This window comes from Nilaparvata lugens, chromosome 3 (genome assembly GCF_014356525.2).
Source record: "Nilaparvata lugens isolate BPH chromosome 3, ASM1435652v1, whole genome shotgun sequence".
Lineage (NCBI taxonomy): Eukaryota > Metazoa > Arthropoda > Insecta > Hemiptera > Delphacidae > Nilaparvata > Nilaparvata lugens.
The window spans coordinates 67,346,629-67,365,235 of record NC_052506.1 but is presented as its reverse complement, the minus strand read 5'-3'; the positions used below and the strand labels follow the sequence as shown (position 1 = coordinate 67,365,235).

Sequence of the window (18,607 nt, the reverse complement as noted above, 5' to 3'; positions counted from 1 at the left end):
GAGAAAACAGAAAAAAAACGTTAGAAAACACCGTTTTTGAGCGTACCTTGGTGCGATTTCGAAGGCCCTTTTAATTTTTGGGAGTTCGGTCCGACAAGAAGTCAGATTATTAAATTAATTAATAACTTAATAATAAAGTTAATAACTGAATAAAACCGATAATGAAATAGATAAATACAACATTTGAACAACTTAACTGAACGTGTATCAAATTTTAACATTTTCTGTGGACTAGTGAAAAGCTGAGAAACACGTTAAGCTGACAGAACGTTAAAAAACACAGATTCCGAGCGTATTTTGGTGAAATCTTGAAGCTCTTACAATACAAAATTTCTAGCTGACCCTTGATACCAAAATTTGAAAATTTGAGTATTTTTTCTTTAGGGCTACTTATGAATATAAATAAATCGTTATTTGTATATCTAGAGTGAAAAGTACTGTTTTTTCTCCCTGAGGGAAAAGTTTGAAGCCCGAGGCGAAGCCGAAGGCAACAATTTTCCTGAGGGAGAAAAAACATTTCACACTCGTGATATACACAAAAATTTTTCCTCCACCTACTTTTTTATAAAAACTGCAAATAAAATAATTTTTAAAAACATACGTGACCAAACAATGTGTTACAACATAATCTGAAAAGTAAAAAGAAACAGCTGGCTGGTAATCACAGTTCTCCGCCGACAGCGCTATCTGTCGGCAAAAGTTGTAGCAACAATGGCCGCCACAACTACAGCTATGATGAAGTTCCCGTTCCAAATTTGATAAGTCAATGAGGAATAATTCGTTGGCTGGTATTTTGAATAACATGGAATAAAAAAAATTATACACTTTTTTAGTTTAGTGATATGAAGTTTGTAATAATTTTAGCATGCAAACATAAATTTCATATATTGATCAAATGTCTGGTTGAGGTATTGAATTTAGTGGGTTTAATGACTACTCTATATGCTTCCCATGTTATTTAAATGGAGTCACTTTTACGCTCTAGGGTGTTTTCCTGTTTTTCCTCCCGAGAGCGAATAAGTGACACTTTAGTATTATGTTTCAGGGAAAACATACTGTCTAAAGTACTTACTTTACTCCCTGGAATATAATACTGAAGTGTCACTTTTTCGCTCTTGGTAGTAAAAAACAGAAAAACTCCCTAGGGAGAAAAAGTGACTCCATTTAAATAACATGGGAAGCATCTGTATTTTAAAAACTTACATTGTAATAGGTTAGAAGGTCTAAGCTCAGATGAGGAAGCATATCGTTGGTGTTATGTAAAAAGGGCGAATCCGACAAATTCACTTTTTCAGCTTTTTCGCCAAATTAAATTCCTGACATCTGTATCAATCGTTGTGTAAAAGTGGCGAATCTGAATTATTAATATTAGTGAGGTTATTAACAAATGTAACTAAGGCGAAAACAACATCTTCTTTGACAATGATATGTAAAAAGGGCGAACCTGATAATCGCCTGTTTTACATGCCAATTCCGCTCTATTGTCTACTTTCAGTGGATGTAAAAAGGGCGAATTATTCATGTAAAAAGGGCGAATACTACTTTCGCCGTTATAGATTTCCGATTTATTATCATTATTGATTGAATTTCAATTCTTATTTTAATATTATTGTCACGACAGTATATTATTATGTTTACTTATTCACTGTATTACATTCTTGAAGAAAGAAGCCAGGAGCGACAGAGGCAGTATTTGGTAGATCATATAGAAGAGAATGAGCCAAAGAGGAGTGTTATGAGTCAAAATAAATCCAGAAAGAAACGAACATTCAAGTACTACTTAGAAAAGGGAATAATAATAATAATAATAATAATAATAATAAGCGTCTTTATTTAAGAAACAAAACCAAACGAATCATCAAGCATACAACATATTGAACAAAAAATTTTCAAAACAAAAAAATACTTCTTAATAAACCTAGTGAACTGTATAAAAGACTAATTCGACATAACCGGAAGGTTGTCTGTCAGGAGTCGGTATCTACTGAATCATTATTACAATGCTTTATCCTAACTGATTAATATCCTTCGATCAACAAAACTAAAAATAAAGTTAACAATTTGATAATTATAATTATGATACTGTTATCCTAGAAATAAAAATAATATGCAATATTCTTAAAATAATGAATAGAAAATACATAGTGAATAAATAATAAACTTTTCCCTTCATCAAAACAAAACAGAAAAAAAAAACAATACTTGAATGATTTTAATTGAATGTCATACTTTCGCCACTATATAGCCAAATTACTAATTACTACTATTAGGACCTACTCAATTTAATAATTGAATTCTTCGATTAGTGACTCTCTTATTTTGCTTGCTTGTTGCACGTACCGTGCCAGCTTCCACCAATCACTTCCATTGAGCCAATCAATGACCTCTGAGTCACTCAATTCAACTTTCCCCAAAAAGGCTCTTCGAACTCCACTTAGGATTGGACATACTCCAATGAAATGTTTAATATTTTCCCTCTGCCCCATATTGCACATTGAACAAATCCACTGCTCTTCCTCTCTTCCATGTCCATAGTTCAAATTTAATAATGCACCTCTAGCTTTTAGAATAGAACTCATCATTTTCCTGTTCAATCCAGATTTCAAATAGCTCTTTCCTCTACTCATGTCTAAAATATGATAAACGCTGTGAAATCGTGAATTAATTGCGCTTTGCAAACAACTCAGTCTATTTTTCTCTTTCATTCTCTCATGCATACGCTCAAATTCACTCTTCCATTCACTTCCATTCACCAAACATTCTGCTAAGTTACATTCATACTCTATATCCAAACGCATCCACTCCTTAAACCAAGATATCTTATATCTAATTATTTTCTCAGCCAATTTTCTTGTTAATCTGTGCCTGCCGAGACTCATGGTTTTAGCAATATACTCGATGTGCATTTTCAAAACATATAAATACATTGATTCTAAATCCAGCTCCATCTGTAATATATAATTGGGTGTGGCTCTAGGTAATGCCAACAACTTTTTTACAAAAAATCTAGGTAAAGACTCTAATACGTCACAGTACTTGAACCCCCAGACTTGTGCTGCATACACTGCCACAGACTTCATAACAGCATGATATACTTTCCACTTTGCTTCAATTCCTACATCATTCTTCGCAATAAAATTTCTCCACATTCCATTTATCGCAAATTTAGCTACCGATACACGTTCCTTTACATGCTGTGTGAATGAAAGCTGAGGGGTAAGCACTACTCCTAAATATTTGTACTTGTTTACCACCTCAATAGAGTTACCACCTATGGTCCATTTTTCATGTGCAGCCAATCGTCCTCCTTTCCTGAATACCATAATCTTAGATTTATCTGTATTAATCTCCAATCCCCATCTGTCACAGTATTCATTTACATTATTAATCATTCTCTGTAAGGCCTTTGGAGTAGAAGCAAACAAAATCAAGTCGTCGGCATAGAGTAATAACTTAACATTCAGCTCATCAATCCATGCACCCTCCACCATGTTATCATGCAAATCATTAATAAACAAGGAGAACAAAATTGGAGATAACAAGCAGCCCTGTTTTAAACCGCTGACTGTTTGAAAAAAATCTGTCATCTCTTTGTTGCACCATATACTAGCTCGTGTATCTCTATATAGCTCACTGATAACTCTAACGAATTTATTTGATAGACCTATATCATATAATTTAAGAACAAGTGCAGCCCTATCAACTCGATCAAACGCGGATTTCAGGTCCACAAAGAAACAATATAATTTCTTCCCTCTTCCTCTTAATTTCAAACTTATAATATTATGTAAATTGAAAACATTGTCAATCGTGGAATAGCCCTTTCTAAACCCTGCTTGGTGTTCACAGAGTGCATTGTTTATATGTACCCACTTTTCAAGCCTAGCCAGCAAAACACCTGCAAACCACTTTGCTAGCGCATTCACAAATGATATGCCTCTATAATTTTTTGCATTGGCCGTATCTCCTTTTTTGTGAATAGGGAATATGACCGCATCCCTAAAACTGGTTGGTACGTCTGCATTTTCTAATACATGATTGAAGAGTCCCAAAATCGTTTCAAAAAGCTCTTCTGACGCGTTTTTGAAAAACTCTATAGGTACCCCATCCGTGCCCGGTGCTTTTCCCTCCTTAGCCTTTTTCAATGCAGCTTTCAACTCTGACATCTCTATCACACTGTCTAGTATGTCATCTCTTTTGAAAGGAATTACATAGTCTGCTGATGCTGCTACTCTACTTGAGGTGAAAATCTCCTTAAAATGCTGAGTCCACTCATCTGACCGTATAGAATTGTTTATTATTTTCTTATTAAATTTGAAAACCTTTGCCGCTTCCCAAAAACCCTTGGAGTCTCGTACATTCGCTAATCTATCACTCATACTCTGATAATAACGTTTTTTCTTTTGGCAACATATATTTTTATAATAGTTTTTAGCCTCGAGATAAGCCTCCTTTGCATAAGTGGTGTTACTATTCCTAAATAAATTCAAATTCTTAAAACTACGCACTCGCGCTCTCTCACATTCCCAATCATACCATGCTTGCTTAAATTTTGCACACACTCTTCCTCTCTCACACGAATAATTATCCATACATTCCTTAACTAGACTAATCACCTGAGTTGCTTGCTCTTCAGCGCTATGTAAATCTATAAATAAGTCTTGCAATTTACTTCTAATACGCCCCTGATATGCCTCTTTCGCATTCTCCACCCATCTATACCTAGGCAGCGGTAATAAGTATGATTCATCTTCACGCAGCTTATTGGAGACCACTTCAACTTCTATGGGAAAATGATCTGAAAATATCATTGAATTGACTCTGAAATCATCTATTAAATCTACCAGTACACTGGATATGCAACAAAAATCAATGACCGAGGCCCCCTGTCCACTAACAAATGTGAATTCACCATCCCTATCCCCCATTGTTCTACCATTCAATATTACCATGTCATGTCTTTCGCAAAGCTCTAGAATTGTCCTACCTCTACCATTCACTAAACTGTCTTTAGATTTTCTCGAGTTATTGACTCTTACTACAGTAGCCAACAATTCTTCAGGTAATATTTGACAATCTCCTATTCTACTATTGAAATCACCTAGCAGTATGAAATGTTTATCCTTTCCATGACTCTCCAGTAAACTCCACAATTCTAATAAATCCCTATCCCATCTCTCTTGCACACTATTTAAATAAATAGGTATTATGTGGACTTTTGCATTACCAATTTTTAGCGCTATAACTTCAGTATCATCCAGTACAACAAAACTTGCTGTATTCTGTAACTTCTTTTTATTGTAACCGTACAGAATCCCCCCACTTGCTCGTCCTCTATTACAGGTTCTTATTGCGGGAATAAAACGTAAATCGTAATCTGAAAATATATGGCCAATACATGAACTATCGGACTCTTCAAGAAAAGTTTCGCATAAACAAAAAACATCATACGATTTAATGAAATTTATAAAATTAATATCATTTGTCTTACCCTTTAAACCCGCAACATTGTATCCCACTAATTTGATTATAGAACTTTCATTTTCTGTTTTACTAATACACTCATTATCTTTATACCCGTGACAGACAACACTTCCCTATTCCTGTGCCCTATCAACGTCCTGTTTCTCGACACCAGTTTGTCCTTTCTCCAGTATCTTGTTTAAATAGCCTTTCTTTGAAGTCCACTTTGAACATTTCTTTCAATTTGACTAATCCGTCACTGCTACCAGCTTTTAGTCCATCCTCATCATCAAAGGTAAACACTTGTCCTTCCACGAACAGACGATCAACATTCAGGTGAATCTTTTTTTCTCCTACAGTTCGCGTTATTTCTTTTTTGAGCGCAAGCAGTACCCCCCTTTTCCTACGTGTCACGTAACTAAAGTCCTTGTGCACCACAAAACTAGTTCCTTTAAGCTTGAATGTATTTTTTAGGATGCAATCAAAGTCTTTATCTGCAGGAATATGAGCTATAAGTGGTGCATTATCTTTTTGCGGCCCTAAAGTGTGTGCTCTATTTACATGTATGTCCCTCCCACACTTCAACACTTTGACACAAAAATCTTTTATAACATCACAGCAGACATCGTTCTTTCCATATTTTATACCCTTAAAGATTAAATTGTTCCTTCTAAAACGATCTTCCAAATCAGTAACTTTTTTAATAAGCCTATTATTAACTGACTTTAGAATTGACAGTTCCTTTTTAATTTGTTTATTCTCTTCAGATAATTCGCTGAAACATTTCTTCAGTTCTGCAATGTCGGATTTCGACGCCAGGGAGCCAAGCTTCTGATCTAGTAGTTTACTAAGAATATTTTCAATATTCTCTGAATTACCTGTCATGACTGATGAAAGTTCCAAGTCGCAACTGTTTGACACTGTAACTTAAGTTGGCTTTTTATTATGTTGGTTGCTGTCCGGTGAACTAAGAGATCTTTTCTCTCTTCTACCACTCGCACTTGAAAAATAATTATCTACAGTAATTTGCATTCGGTAAAAATTAACACAATACTCTTAATTGTACGAATAGAATTGCACAAAGTAAGGTTAGAAATTTCAACTTGATTCACGTTCCGAAAACAGTTAGCTTAAAGCGATAAGAGAGCTCAATAACAAGCGTCCGTTCTCTATCACGGCTGATAGCCGACTTAGAAAAGGGAAATGATCGGGTCCTTGTGTGTCTTCAATTCTTTTTCTCTGTATTCGGCATTACAGAAAAGTTTGTCAGAGTCAGCTTGATGAAGAAAAATGATTCAGGAATTGTGTCGCCTGATAAAAGAGGAAAAGGTACTTGCTCCAGAAAAATTCCTGACTTCATTGAAAAACATGCTCGTGACCATATCTTATCAATGCCCAAGGTAGGGTCCCATTATTGTAGAAAATCCAGTAATAAACTTTATCTTTCTTCTCAGCTTAACTTGGAAAAATTGTACCGTCTATATTTGGAAAAGTGCAACGAAGACAATAAAAAAATTACAGAAAACAACACTAAGCTACTTCTTCAAGATAGAAAATTACCGGTTTCAAAGTCTGCTTATAAGGTATTTTTTTATTTGTATGGAAATCTAAGCTTTCATAAGCCTAAAAAGGACCAGTGCGTTACCTGCAATAGATACAAAACATCAAGTGAAGTTGAAAAGAAAAAGAATGAAAAGAATATTTTATTTTGCCAATGTACAATACAATAATGAGATGAAATACATTTTTACACATACTTGGCACAGCCATCAAAGTAAACTTGTGCGATGGCTGTGAGTTCATACAGGAAATTAAATTAAATAAATAAAGAAATTAAAAGTAACAAAAATCCAATAGGTAGTACAGTGACAAAAAAAAAGAAACCTCATTCAACACATAACCAAAATGGAGCTGGTAACGAAATTATGAAACTATTAGAATTTAGGTAGTCTATAAAAAATATTCTGTTCAACCCATATATTTATTTATTTAAGAAGTTTTTTAGTAATTTTTGTATTTATGAAAATAATTGGAACTTTGTTCGAAAATATATTACAAAAATAAGAGAATTGGTGTCTACACACCACTAACTTAATAAAATTTATATTAAAAATGTTTGATACTGCTGGTCGTTTTTGGTATGGTGTATGCCTTATTTCTAAATTACTTATATTTTTATTTAAATGCGAAACAATCTTTATCACATATAACTGCCTAAGTGTGGGTACCCTTAGTTCTTCAAAAATTTTCCTACTCGGGTATCGCCTTGCTTTACCCAATGCTGCCCTTATAAGATGCTTTTGCAATGTAAAGACTTTATTAAAATGAGTATCAAATGCACCACCCCATGCCTCAATTGCATATTGAAACAATGAGTGGGCATAAGCGAAATAAATTGATCTCCTTATGTCAAGGTCTTTTAATTGATTAATTTTGTAAAAGTTGTATATAAGAAATTTAAGTTTAGAACACAAATAATTAATATGAGAATCCCATTTCAAATGTCTATCCACCATTATTCCCAAGTATTTTATAGACATGACTTTCTCAACTTGTTGGCATAAACAATTTATCCTGATATTTGAACAGACTGAATCAGTATGCATTTTTAATTTTAATGAATCATCAGGTTGACCCGCTAATGTTGGAGAAAAAGTAATATATTTTCTCTTTTTCAAGTTGACTGTTAAAATATGGTCATCCATCCAATTTTTCATAATTTTTAGGCCATCATTAGCACTTTTATACACCTGTGGCCATGATTCACCCGAAAATACTAATGCTGTATCATCAGCAAAAGAAATCTGGGTACAATTTGGTATAGGCAATTTTAGAGCATCGTTCAAATAGATCAAGAATAATACTGGGGACAGTACTGTACCTGTGGTAAACCAAAACTAGATAAATGATCTGTTACTGATATTCCACACAATTTTAATGTTTGTCTTCTATCTTGAAGATAGCTTGCTAGAAGATCATTACATATACCCCTAATCCCACATTTCTCTAATTTTTCCAATAAAATGCTGTGAGGGATTGTATCGAATGCCTTTGCCAAATCTAAAAAGACAGCCAATGTTTTCTGTTTAGAATTGAAATTTTCATCTATCAATTTAGTCAGGAGGATGATCGCATCAGTTGTAGACTTCCCATGTTGAAAACCAAATTGATTTTTTTTCAAAAAAATTATTACTATTTAGGAAGTTTAAAACTCTTTTTTTAATAATCTTCTCGATAATTTTAGAGAAGCTATTTAAAATACTAATGGGACGATAATTTTCTGGTTGCGATTTATCCCCTGACTTGTGTAATGCAATTATTTTTGCAGACTTGAACGCCCTTGGAAAATAACCCTCTGAAAAACATCTATTTATGATATGTCTATTTATGATAAGTTGAAAAAACTGAAGAAAAAGAAAAACAAGACCTTCATGTGTTCAATAAAAACAGAGCTAGAGAAATAAAGCAGGAAGAAGTAAAAAAATGCACAGATAATGTTCAAAATGAAAGAACTGTCTTAAATATGGATCTTCAAGCTGTTTTAGAGTGTCCTAATGGAGAAGTACCACCAATCTTTTATAAAAGAAAACTGGCTGTATATAACTTTACAATTTTTGATTTAATTTCAAAAGAAGGAACATGTTGCATGTGGGACGAAACTGAAGGAAACAGAGGTTCTACTGAAATTGCTACATGCATCTTCAACTACATCAATTGTCGCAAAGATGTGCTGGAGTTTTTTTTAATGAGTGATAGTTGTGGGGGGCAGAACCTTAATCAATTTATCTCTACTGCTTTCTTGTATGCAGTAAAAATGACACATGCTAAAAAGATAGAGCATGTATATTATGAGACAGGTCATTCACAGATGGAGGGAGATTCTTTGCATTCAGTCATTGAAATAACTGCAAAAAACATTCAAGTAAATACTCCATCAGAATGGCAGTTAATTTGTCAACTTGCAAGAAAAACACACAAGCCATACAATGTTGTGCCAATGACTCATAACTCATTTATTAATTGGACATCAGTAGCTGAAGAAAATAAAAAAAAGGCGAGATATGAGACAGTGGATGGGGAAGTAGTGGAATGGCGAAAGATAAAATGGTTCTTGTACCAAAAAGACCACCCTGAATCCATATTTTTTTAAGTACGGCTACAATGATGTGGAATTTTAAGAAATAAAGCTCCTGAGACGTGTAGGAAGGTCTCTCAAGAAACCTGATGATCTGCCAAAAGCTTATAGGCCTACCAGCAAATTACCAATAACCTGGGCTAAATATCAAGACCTTCAAGATCTATGTGTTTCAAAAGTAATACCTATTCTTCATCATAGGTTCTACGAAGGATTGCCTCACCAAGGAAAAAAAGCAGCAGTAACAACAGTAAACGACGACAGACAAAAACCAAAGAAGAGAGGACAAACAACATCCCTGAAAACTAAGAAGAAGCCGACTTAAATATGATTTTCTACATTTTCTCAACAATTTTATCCAATTATTTTGTCACAATAAAACCTATTGTCTGAATAACCACTTTTTCAATCCATTCCCTGTTCAAACAGTACATTTTAAGAAGGGCGAATATTAAAATATATGTGTTAAAAGGGCGAATATACTGCATAATTTTTTTTTTTACATTTTGGTGAAATTTGAAGAAATATGTTAATAGTTTTTGAAAACATAAGAATATACTGGTTATTTTATTTAAAAATAATTCATTTTACTATGCAAAGTACAAAAACAGCTCCCCTGGAAAAGTATGAATTGTTGGTATCGCCCTTTTTACATAATACCGACGATATAGAGTAGTCAGTCATTGAGCCAACTAATATTCAATACCTCAACCAGATTTGATCAACATCTATATAATAAGAGAGAGTAGGGTTGTGCTCGTGCACCTGGAAGCCCAAATTTTTATTTTCCTTTCAGATTTTTCAGAATAAATGTTTACATTTCATTAATGGTACATTCGATTCAATTAAAAAATCACCAAATCATATGGTCGAAATAAAAAAAGGAACATCTGTTTCTATATTGCTTTCTACCTGGAAAACATAGTTTTGAAACTTCGTTTTCCTTATGCAATGTTTAGGCCTACACATGGCATGGATTATTAATTTTTGAGCTAGAACAATTTTTGAGGCAAAGTGCTAAATAAACGTCTACAGTTTCATCAATGCTGTATCGGCAATATGAAAACGCATGCAGTTGATATGTCTTTGAATGAAGGTGTTGTTATTTACATAAAGAAATTATATTCTTCCATTTTTATTTAATTAAAATTTCAAAATTATTCGAGCCCTGATAGACTCATTGTGCAGTCAGTCAAAAATTTCAATATTGGAATGAGGGGTATTTTGGCAAGCTGAGTAAAAAAAAAGGTCATATGCACCTTTTCGTTATATCTTCAAATGAAAAATGAGTTTTGTGGGTTGTCAAAACTCCCTCTGAAAGGGAAACTATTCAACTTATTCTATCTTCTAGTAAAATAACAATGATCATCCATCCATGTATCATCTTCTATACTATAATAAAGGAAAGAACTGGATTATAAACGTAGCCTATACAGATGTAAAGTATAGGGAAATTATGTTTGACGCATTATCACGTCAGAACTACTGGACTGATTAATTTGAAATTTTGCATATAGATTCTTGCTCAACCGAGGGTGGTTATAGACCAATTTCAAATTCTTCAAGATTTGATTACATAAAGTTTTCAGTTTGTCAAGTTTTCAATTATTTGTCATGCTTCCATCAGTTTGTATGGAAGCAGCAGAAGATTTCTCTTTAAAGGGAAATTAGAAGATAAGTATGATTGGGGATCCTTTTCGAATGATAAAAGCAGGTTTTCCATCACACCCAAATTTTTTCCGCCATTTTGAATCCAACTTCTTTTTTTAATTGAAAGGTGGTCATACTGATTTACTTGAAATGCAGCATATAAATTCTTAATCAACCGAGGATTCTTATAGGCCTATTTTGAATTTTTCTAGATTTCATTACGTCAATTTTTAAGAAAGACCCTTGCGAAGCACGGGTTACCTGCTAGTATGAAATATATGTTTGTATGCTAAAATTATTACAAACTTCATATCACTATGCTAAGAAAATGTATTAATATTTTGTTTTATATTCCATGCTATTCAAAATACCGGCCAACGAATATTCCTCATTAACTAATCAAATTTGAAACGGGAACTTCATCATAGCTGTAGTTGTGGCGGCCATTGTTGTTACAACTTTTGCCGACAGATAGCGCTGTCGGCGGAGAACTGTGATTACAAGCCAGCTGTTTCTGTTTACTTTTCAGATTATGTTGTAACACATTGTTTGGTCACGTACGTTTTTAAAAATTATTTTATATGCAGTTTTTATAAAAATGTAGGTGGAGGAAAAATGTTGTGTATATTATGAGTGAAGAATGTTTTTTCTCCCTCGGCTTCGCCTCGGGCTTCAAACTTTTCTCTCAGGGAGAAAAAACAGTACTTTTCATTCTCTATATATACAAATAACTATCTCAGCACCCTTTTTTAATAAACTATTCCGTCACGACATGTTTCGGTTACTAATGCCATCATTAGATTTATATTTTTATTTTTCTTGAAAATTTTCTTTCGTTTTGGTCCTGAAAAAACTGAGAAAAAACAAAAGCCGTTATCGGAATGCCGATTTTGGGCGTATCTCTGGAACTCTTTTCATATGTCGTTCGCCTCAGTTGTCGAGGGTTAACTGAACAAAAGTTCATACAACTTTTTTGGTACATTAGATTTTTGGTTTTGTATATGAGTGAGTGAATGAATCAATGTTCAATAGACGTTGTATGAATGAATGAGTGAGTGTCATTTCGCTTTCTTATTTATAGATTTATGATAAGGTAACCTTGAACTTGATAAACTGTTATAGTTTATTTAGTTTATTTTAATTTCAATTGTTTCAAGAAATTGTTAGGTTTATTCAATGTTAGTTTATTACGATTCTTAGTCTAAGTTAAATATATTTGGTTAAGCGACTTACCCCTCAGCACAATAAGCACTCTGCTTGGAGAGGGGTGGACTAATTATTTTCTTCTTAAAAGCATGAGTGTTGTTATTACATTAGTAATAATCATTCATTTCTTCAGAGGTACCTACTTGGTATTTTCATTCTATAGGATTACTAGTAGGCTACCCTTTTATTTTCTTTGATGAAACCAGAATTAAATTGTGTCATCAAAGAAAATAATAGGGTAATAGTAATTATATGTAACTTAATGAAAATACAGTAGTAATATTATTTCAATATCCTGGATAATACATCTTTGATTTTCTATCATTATGCATTTTTCCCGAGTATAGGATTTTTTTTAGTAAATTTTAAACTACTAACTGGTTTCTATAATCATTCAGCTTTTTAAATGTATAATTCTGTTCAGCGAATCTTTAAGCACTATTTTATTCCAATCGATACATTTTCATTTTGTAAAATCACTCCACTTGTATGATCTACTTTCTCAAAATTAATAAAAACAATATAAAACATGAAGTACCCTTTTTATTTAAAACATTTTAAAACTTTAAAACATTTCAACAACTAGTTTCGGCCTACTTTACCCATTTTCAAGTTAAAATGCCAAACTTTCTAGAAACTAGTCGTTGAAATGTTTTAAAGATTCAAATTTTTCAAATAAAAAGGGTACTACCTGTTCTATATTGTTTTTATTAATTTTCATTTTGCTATATCACTTTGCTCTAGTATGCAGTTGTATTGTGATTTTGTTTGAATACAATTGATTGTTAATTTATTCTCAGGAGAGGTGTGGGCCATCAGCGATTGCGTCAGGTGTGAGTGCTTGGATGTGGGTCAGACGCTGTGCACCAAAGAGGTTTGCCCGTTCTCGTGCGCCGGCGCTGTCAAAACGCCAGGCAAATGCTGTCCTGTGTGTCCCACCAATTCAGGTAATCTACATTCTATACCTTCTCGTGTTTTTGTGGACGATTTCCATTTAAAAGACTTTGAATTTTTACAAGCACTGTTTCATAAAAATATTTTGTGATATCAGTTTCGGTGGTTACAGTTAACTATGGATTGATAATGGTCATATTATCATGATGATGGAAGGAGTATATTCTAAGCTGAAGGAATGATTGGACGGCCAGTGCAGGCTCTGACTAAAAAACTTGAGTGGGACACTACATATTTTCAATTGGATTGTAACCGTTACCACAACAGTGTCACTTAAGTTCACATTTTTTTGTGGTCACTAGGAAGTCAATCAGGTTCCAGTATTGTGTAGATTGATATACTTGAATGTCATATACCAGAAAATTTCAATAACATTTTAAAATAGAATAAGTATACCAGGATTCAAGCCATCCTGGTATATCTGATATAATTTATAAATTGTTGATTCTAATGTGATATGATGGAAGATAATAAGATACGATTTTGCTTTGACAGAAGGAGGCTCGATGAAAGACGGCAGCCGAGGCGCTGTTTTCATAGTGGTCGTGTCGCTGATTGCGTGCACAATGCTGGTGCTGGTCTACCTGGTTGGCCGACAGTGTCGGATGCGCCGACAAGTCAAGTTGTCCGCCTACGGTTGTCCGCCCCCGCAGTACCACCAGTACAAGATTGTCACCGCCTTTGAAGCCGCGCAGGCGCCCAGCATACGCACCACCGACAAATCGGCGCTCTCTCCGGTCTAAATGACTATTTACAAATTTGGCGCGCTATTCTCTCATTGGCTGGCTGCTTGCCGCTCTGTCGCCAATCGCAACTAACTGACGCTCGGTCGAAATCACGGCGTGAAGAGAAACACACATAACTATACAGCAAAGTCTATAGATATATCTATATTTATATATAGATGTAGCTATAGATTTATATAGTACCTATATTATCTGTGGTAGAAGAATGTGAAAACATATAATTCAGATGTGATACAGATACACAATGTAATACACGTAATATTCAGCAAACGGTAAAGAAAATATAGCAGATTGATGTTCTATCTATGGTAGAAGAATATATTTATATTGTGGTCAAAATACAGATAAATTATACCAAATGCTGAAAAATATATAGGAAACTGCTGTATTATCTGTAGTAGAAGAATGTATTTATTCTGTGGTCAAAATACAGATAATATATAGCAAATTCTGAAGAAAATGAAGCAGATCGCTACTGTATTATCTGTGGTAGTGAAAGGTATTCACACTGTCGTCAAAATACATATATATATATAAAGCTAATGCTAACATATAGCAGATTGTTGTATTAATTGTGGTATAAGAATCTATTATACTGTGGTCGAGATAATGTTGTGATGAACCGTTTTGGTTGTTTGACTTATATAAAACTGACAACATCCTGTTCTTCCGTGTTTTTACTAGATGTAATATCTTATATCGACTCGTCTGGTTCAGTGTTTTTCAAGTGTTAGAAATATATTTGATATGATGATGGAGTTTTCACTATCTTATTTTTCAAATTCACGAGCCAAATATTTTGCTTCATTGCAAACAAAAATCATAGTCAAATAATGATCTTAATTGGGATTGCAAAAAAGTCTAGCTAGAGCAAGGATATCCCCAAAAACCGATCAATACAAAGTATAATAGTATGACTCTGATGAATTATGTGAATGATTCAGAATAATTCGTCGAGAGTGCAAGTTTTATAGTAAAGTAATTCTTGAGAATCGTCTTTAACAAATAAAGTTTTATCCTCAAATAGAATATTTGGCTAATGGGATTGAGCCAGATTTGATAAAACAACTGAAATGTGAATTTGAAGATGCCATAATATAAGTGAATACTCCAAAATTTATAAAAGAAATATTTTTAAAATAATTAACGACTAGGAATAAAATACAACATTATTCTGACTCCAGGCGATAGTCAGTGGATGCGTTTGAATCGTTGTATTTACGTTATGAGATAGTTGATTTTTTTAGCTAAATTCTGAAGCTACAATAAACTGGTAGATATTTATTGAGATTTAAGGAGAAATCCAGTGGGTATTTAAGTTGATGAATGTTCAGATTGATAATAAAAATAATAGTAGGCTAATGATTTTAATTTTTATCGAATTATCATAGTAAGTGTCATAGCTACTTTCTTTCCATAGAATATTAATAATGTAATCAATTTGACTTAAATCCATATCCTATTATTATAATGTGCATCCACTGATTACTATTGTTAAGCCTGGATAATGTTGTTTTGTGTGGGAGATAATGTCATACTTTTGTTGTTGATGCTATAAATTATCACTTTTGTATTGGAAATGAAGGTTGGTTCTATAATATATAGTATTATGTATTATGTTGTATTATGTTATCCTCTCCTTCATCAAAATGTTCTTAAAATAATGGATAAGTGATACTTTTTTGCATATTTATTAGTTCAAAACTGAAATTAACAAACAATTTGAACAAATAAAGCATTCTTAGCATCAATTTTGTTATAATAATTCATAATTTAATTTCTGTTTCACTTGATGCATCATTAGTTGTTAATATATGATCAAAAAACATTTTGCACAAACCTTTTGCACAGTGTGTGAGTGGGATACTAATTGACGACAAGAGCACATGAGCTCTAGGCTTGTGCGTGGGCAATTCGACGGATGATGAGAGTTCAGAAATGTGCAACTCGTGAAAAAAATAATCCACACTTGGACTTTCCATTTGAAATGGTTTCTTCTGATGATTGCAGCTATTACAGTGATGGCTTTGTAAAAGTTGCTGATCGTAAATTGTAATGATGTTTTCGAATGACTGTATCAAGTTAATGTTATTATGGATGTCGTGTTCTTATATTGAAATAAATCAACACGAGAATCATATTCCTTCTAATTCAATATTTGTCTTATGGTTGAGTGTGTCTACTTATACCTTGTACATAATCAAGATGTATAATCAATTTTATTGGAGTTTGTGCATAATCACAACATTTCGTTTGTTGATATACGAATATCATTGAAACGAATACAAGACAAGGGAAAGAATCAATTTGATTGGCTGTGAATAATTTTTGAAAAGCTCTTGTACTCTATTATGTAACTGTTTCCATTGTACTAGAATAATTCGAAGAACAATTTCTGAGAATTTTATTGCTTATTTCGTCTGATGATTTTCATTGCATTCTATCTTATGTTCTTCCATTAATAAAATGATGGAATGATTGTCATTAAAATCGTCGATTTCAATCTACTAATTCAATAGACTTAACTGACTTATTTATTATATTATTGATTATTATTATTTTACACTGAAGAATATTAGACTCTGACTGGAACTGTGTACCAATTTACCATAAAAGTAGTTTATTGGAATACATTTTTAAAACTTTTCAAAACCAGGTAAACTATCATATTCAAATAAGGGCGAATAATACTATTAAGAGAGTAAATTCTTTTCAACGACCTTGCAAAATCTATCTTAAAGTTTCTGATAGAGAAATAGTATTTTGTAATTATTTGACTTTTGAATTGAGTATTAAATACCTAAAAAAAATATTCTTAAATTGAATTCCAGGAATCATATTCAATTGAAACCCTTCAATGTATTCTATTGTATGTAATCTATCAATTACATTCAGTAACTTACCGTATGAGTGTGAAATTAAAAATTCTTAGAATCGGATTTGTTTCTATTAAATGTTTTTTTTTTAATTTAGAAAATTTGCAGCAATGATAATAATTTTGTTTTGCGAATATAGATTGAATTTTTGAATCATTAGAAACTTTTGGTGGTGATACTTTACAGTATTTTAGAAGTTCATTTCTACTTGATAAAGTTACTTTAATTTTTGAAAAGTGTATTTATCCAATACAGTATTCAACTCATAGAGGAAGTAATAAAACTATAATAATATTGATAAATTGTATTTTATAAGGTACACTGCAATCAATAATCCATAAATTGACTAGAAAAAATTCAAATGCATAATGACTCCCTTAAAAATCAAAATCTGAGAAAACTTTGAAGTCTTCAAGAAGAGCAAAATTCGTTAGATTGGAATAATAAATTGTGTTGTTAAAATTGAGAATTTACTATAAACCACTAAATTTTGTAGATTTTTATTTCAATCTATCTTATGGGTGTTATTAGAATCTGTATGACAATATTACAATTTAGATAGCCTAGTCTGGGTGGAATGTTCTACTGTAAATAATTATTTTATGGTTTTTAATATTTTTCCGTTTCATATTTTATTACAGTTGTTAGATTCAGAACTTGATTGTTGTAATGGAATGAGAGCATAGATTGATCAGCCATCATCGTTCTTCCTCCTCCTCATACATATTCGATATAAAAATATATTGTACATATTTCTTGGTGTGTTAGTTATTACTGTTTATACGTATTATTCTGAGATTACAGAACAAAAATGGTATATCATGCATTCTCTGTGATCGATGGTTTAGTAAATAGTACACAATCTGCGAACATTATGAGTATTGAGTGTCACTCATAAGTTGATGTAAATATGGTTATTATCTTGCGTCAAAACATTTAAACTAAGAATTGTTGACGTTTTTAGTATGTAAATAATAATTATATTTTTTGTATCATTCTTATAAGTAATATGTTTTTGATTTATCAATACATGATTTTATGATTAATATCTGTATGTTTTGAATCTTACCCTACGCAATATAACTCTTATATTCTGTGTATTGTAAATTTGTATATAGTGATGATGCATAAATTGATTGTATTTTCTGAAATGTTGATTATATTTATATAAAAGAACGCATTACGGAAGTATGTAGCTGTATATAATTTATTAATCAATAATATTATTATTACGGTAACTATTATTGGAATAATAATAAATCTTGGTTGTACAGTTATTTGAATAAGTTTGTCTAAACACTAATAGAGTTTGTGTTTGTAATAAAGTGAACTATTTGGCAATTTGTAAAGTATGTTTGATTTCTACCTGATTCATTTCTATCCTAAACCATTTCTAAACCTCAATAATCAAGATTTTGATAATTTTTTTTTAATTTTTCAGTGAAACAGCTTATTTGGGTGATCACTATTAGTGGATAGATTTGAGAATAAACTGAAAAACTTAATCTATGGTCTCATTAGTAGGTACTTTAGTGAGATTCAGGTTCTAAAGTTGGTGGAAATAATAAATCCAAATT

The 18,607-nt window shown here is 32.4% G+C and overlaps 2 protein-coding genes across 2 annotated transcripts in view; both read left to right on the top strand.

The window, feature by feature from the left end:
- The window catches only part of LOC111051189 (cysteine-rich motor neuron 1 protein), a 32,079-nt gene extending 13,700 nt beyond the window's left edge, over positions 1-18,379 (top strand). The window contains exons 9-10 of the mRNA XM_039422868.1: positions 13,255-13,401; positions 13,904-18,379. Of these exons, the coding sequence (XP_039278802.1) occupies positions 13,255-13,401; positions 13,904-14,151 (395 nt within the window). The 3' untranslated portion in view covers positions 14,152-18,379. The remainder of the gene's footprint in view (positions 1-13,254; positions 13,402-13,903) is intronic.
- Positions 6,602-9,956, top strand: LOC120350546. Its single transcript, XM_039424378.1, has 2 exons — positions 6,602-7,137; positions 8,859-9,956. Exons 1-2 carry the CDS (start codon positions 6,744-6,746, stop codon positions 9,611-9,613), a joined length of 1,149 nt encoding a protein of 382 aa, XP_039280312.1. The 5' UTR covers positions 6,602-6,743; the 3' UTR covers positions 9,614-9,956.
- Positions 18,380-18,607: the final 228 nt, after the last annotated feature.

Coding starts and splice junctions, on each gene's coding strand:
- LOC120350546 (XM_039424378.1), top strand. CDS start 6,744: ATGAAGAAAAATGATTCAGGAATTGTGTCGCCTGATAAAAGAGGAAAA. Junction 7,138..8,858: donor ATACAAAACATCAAGTGAAG/TTGAAAAGAAAA, acceptor ATTTATGATAAG/TTGAAAAAACTGAAGAAAAA.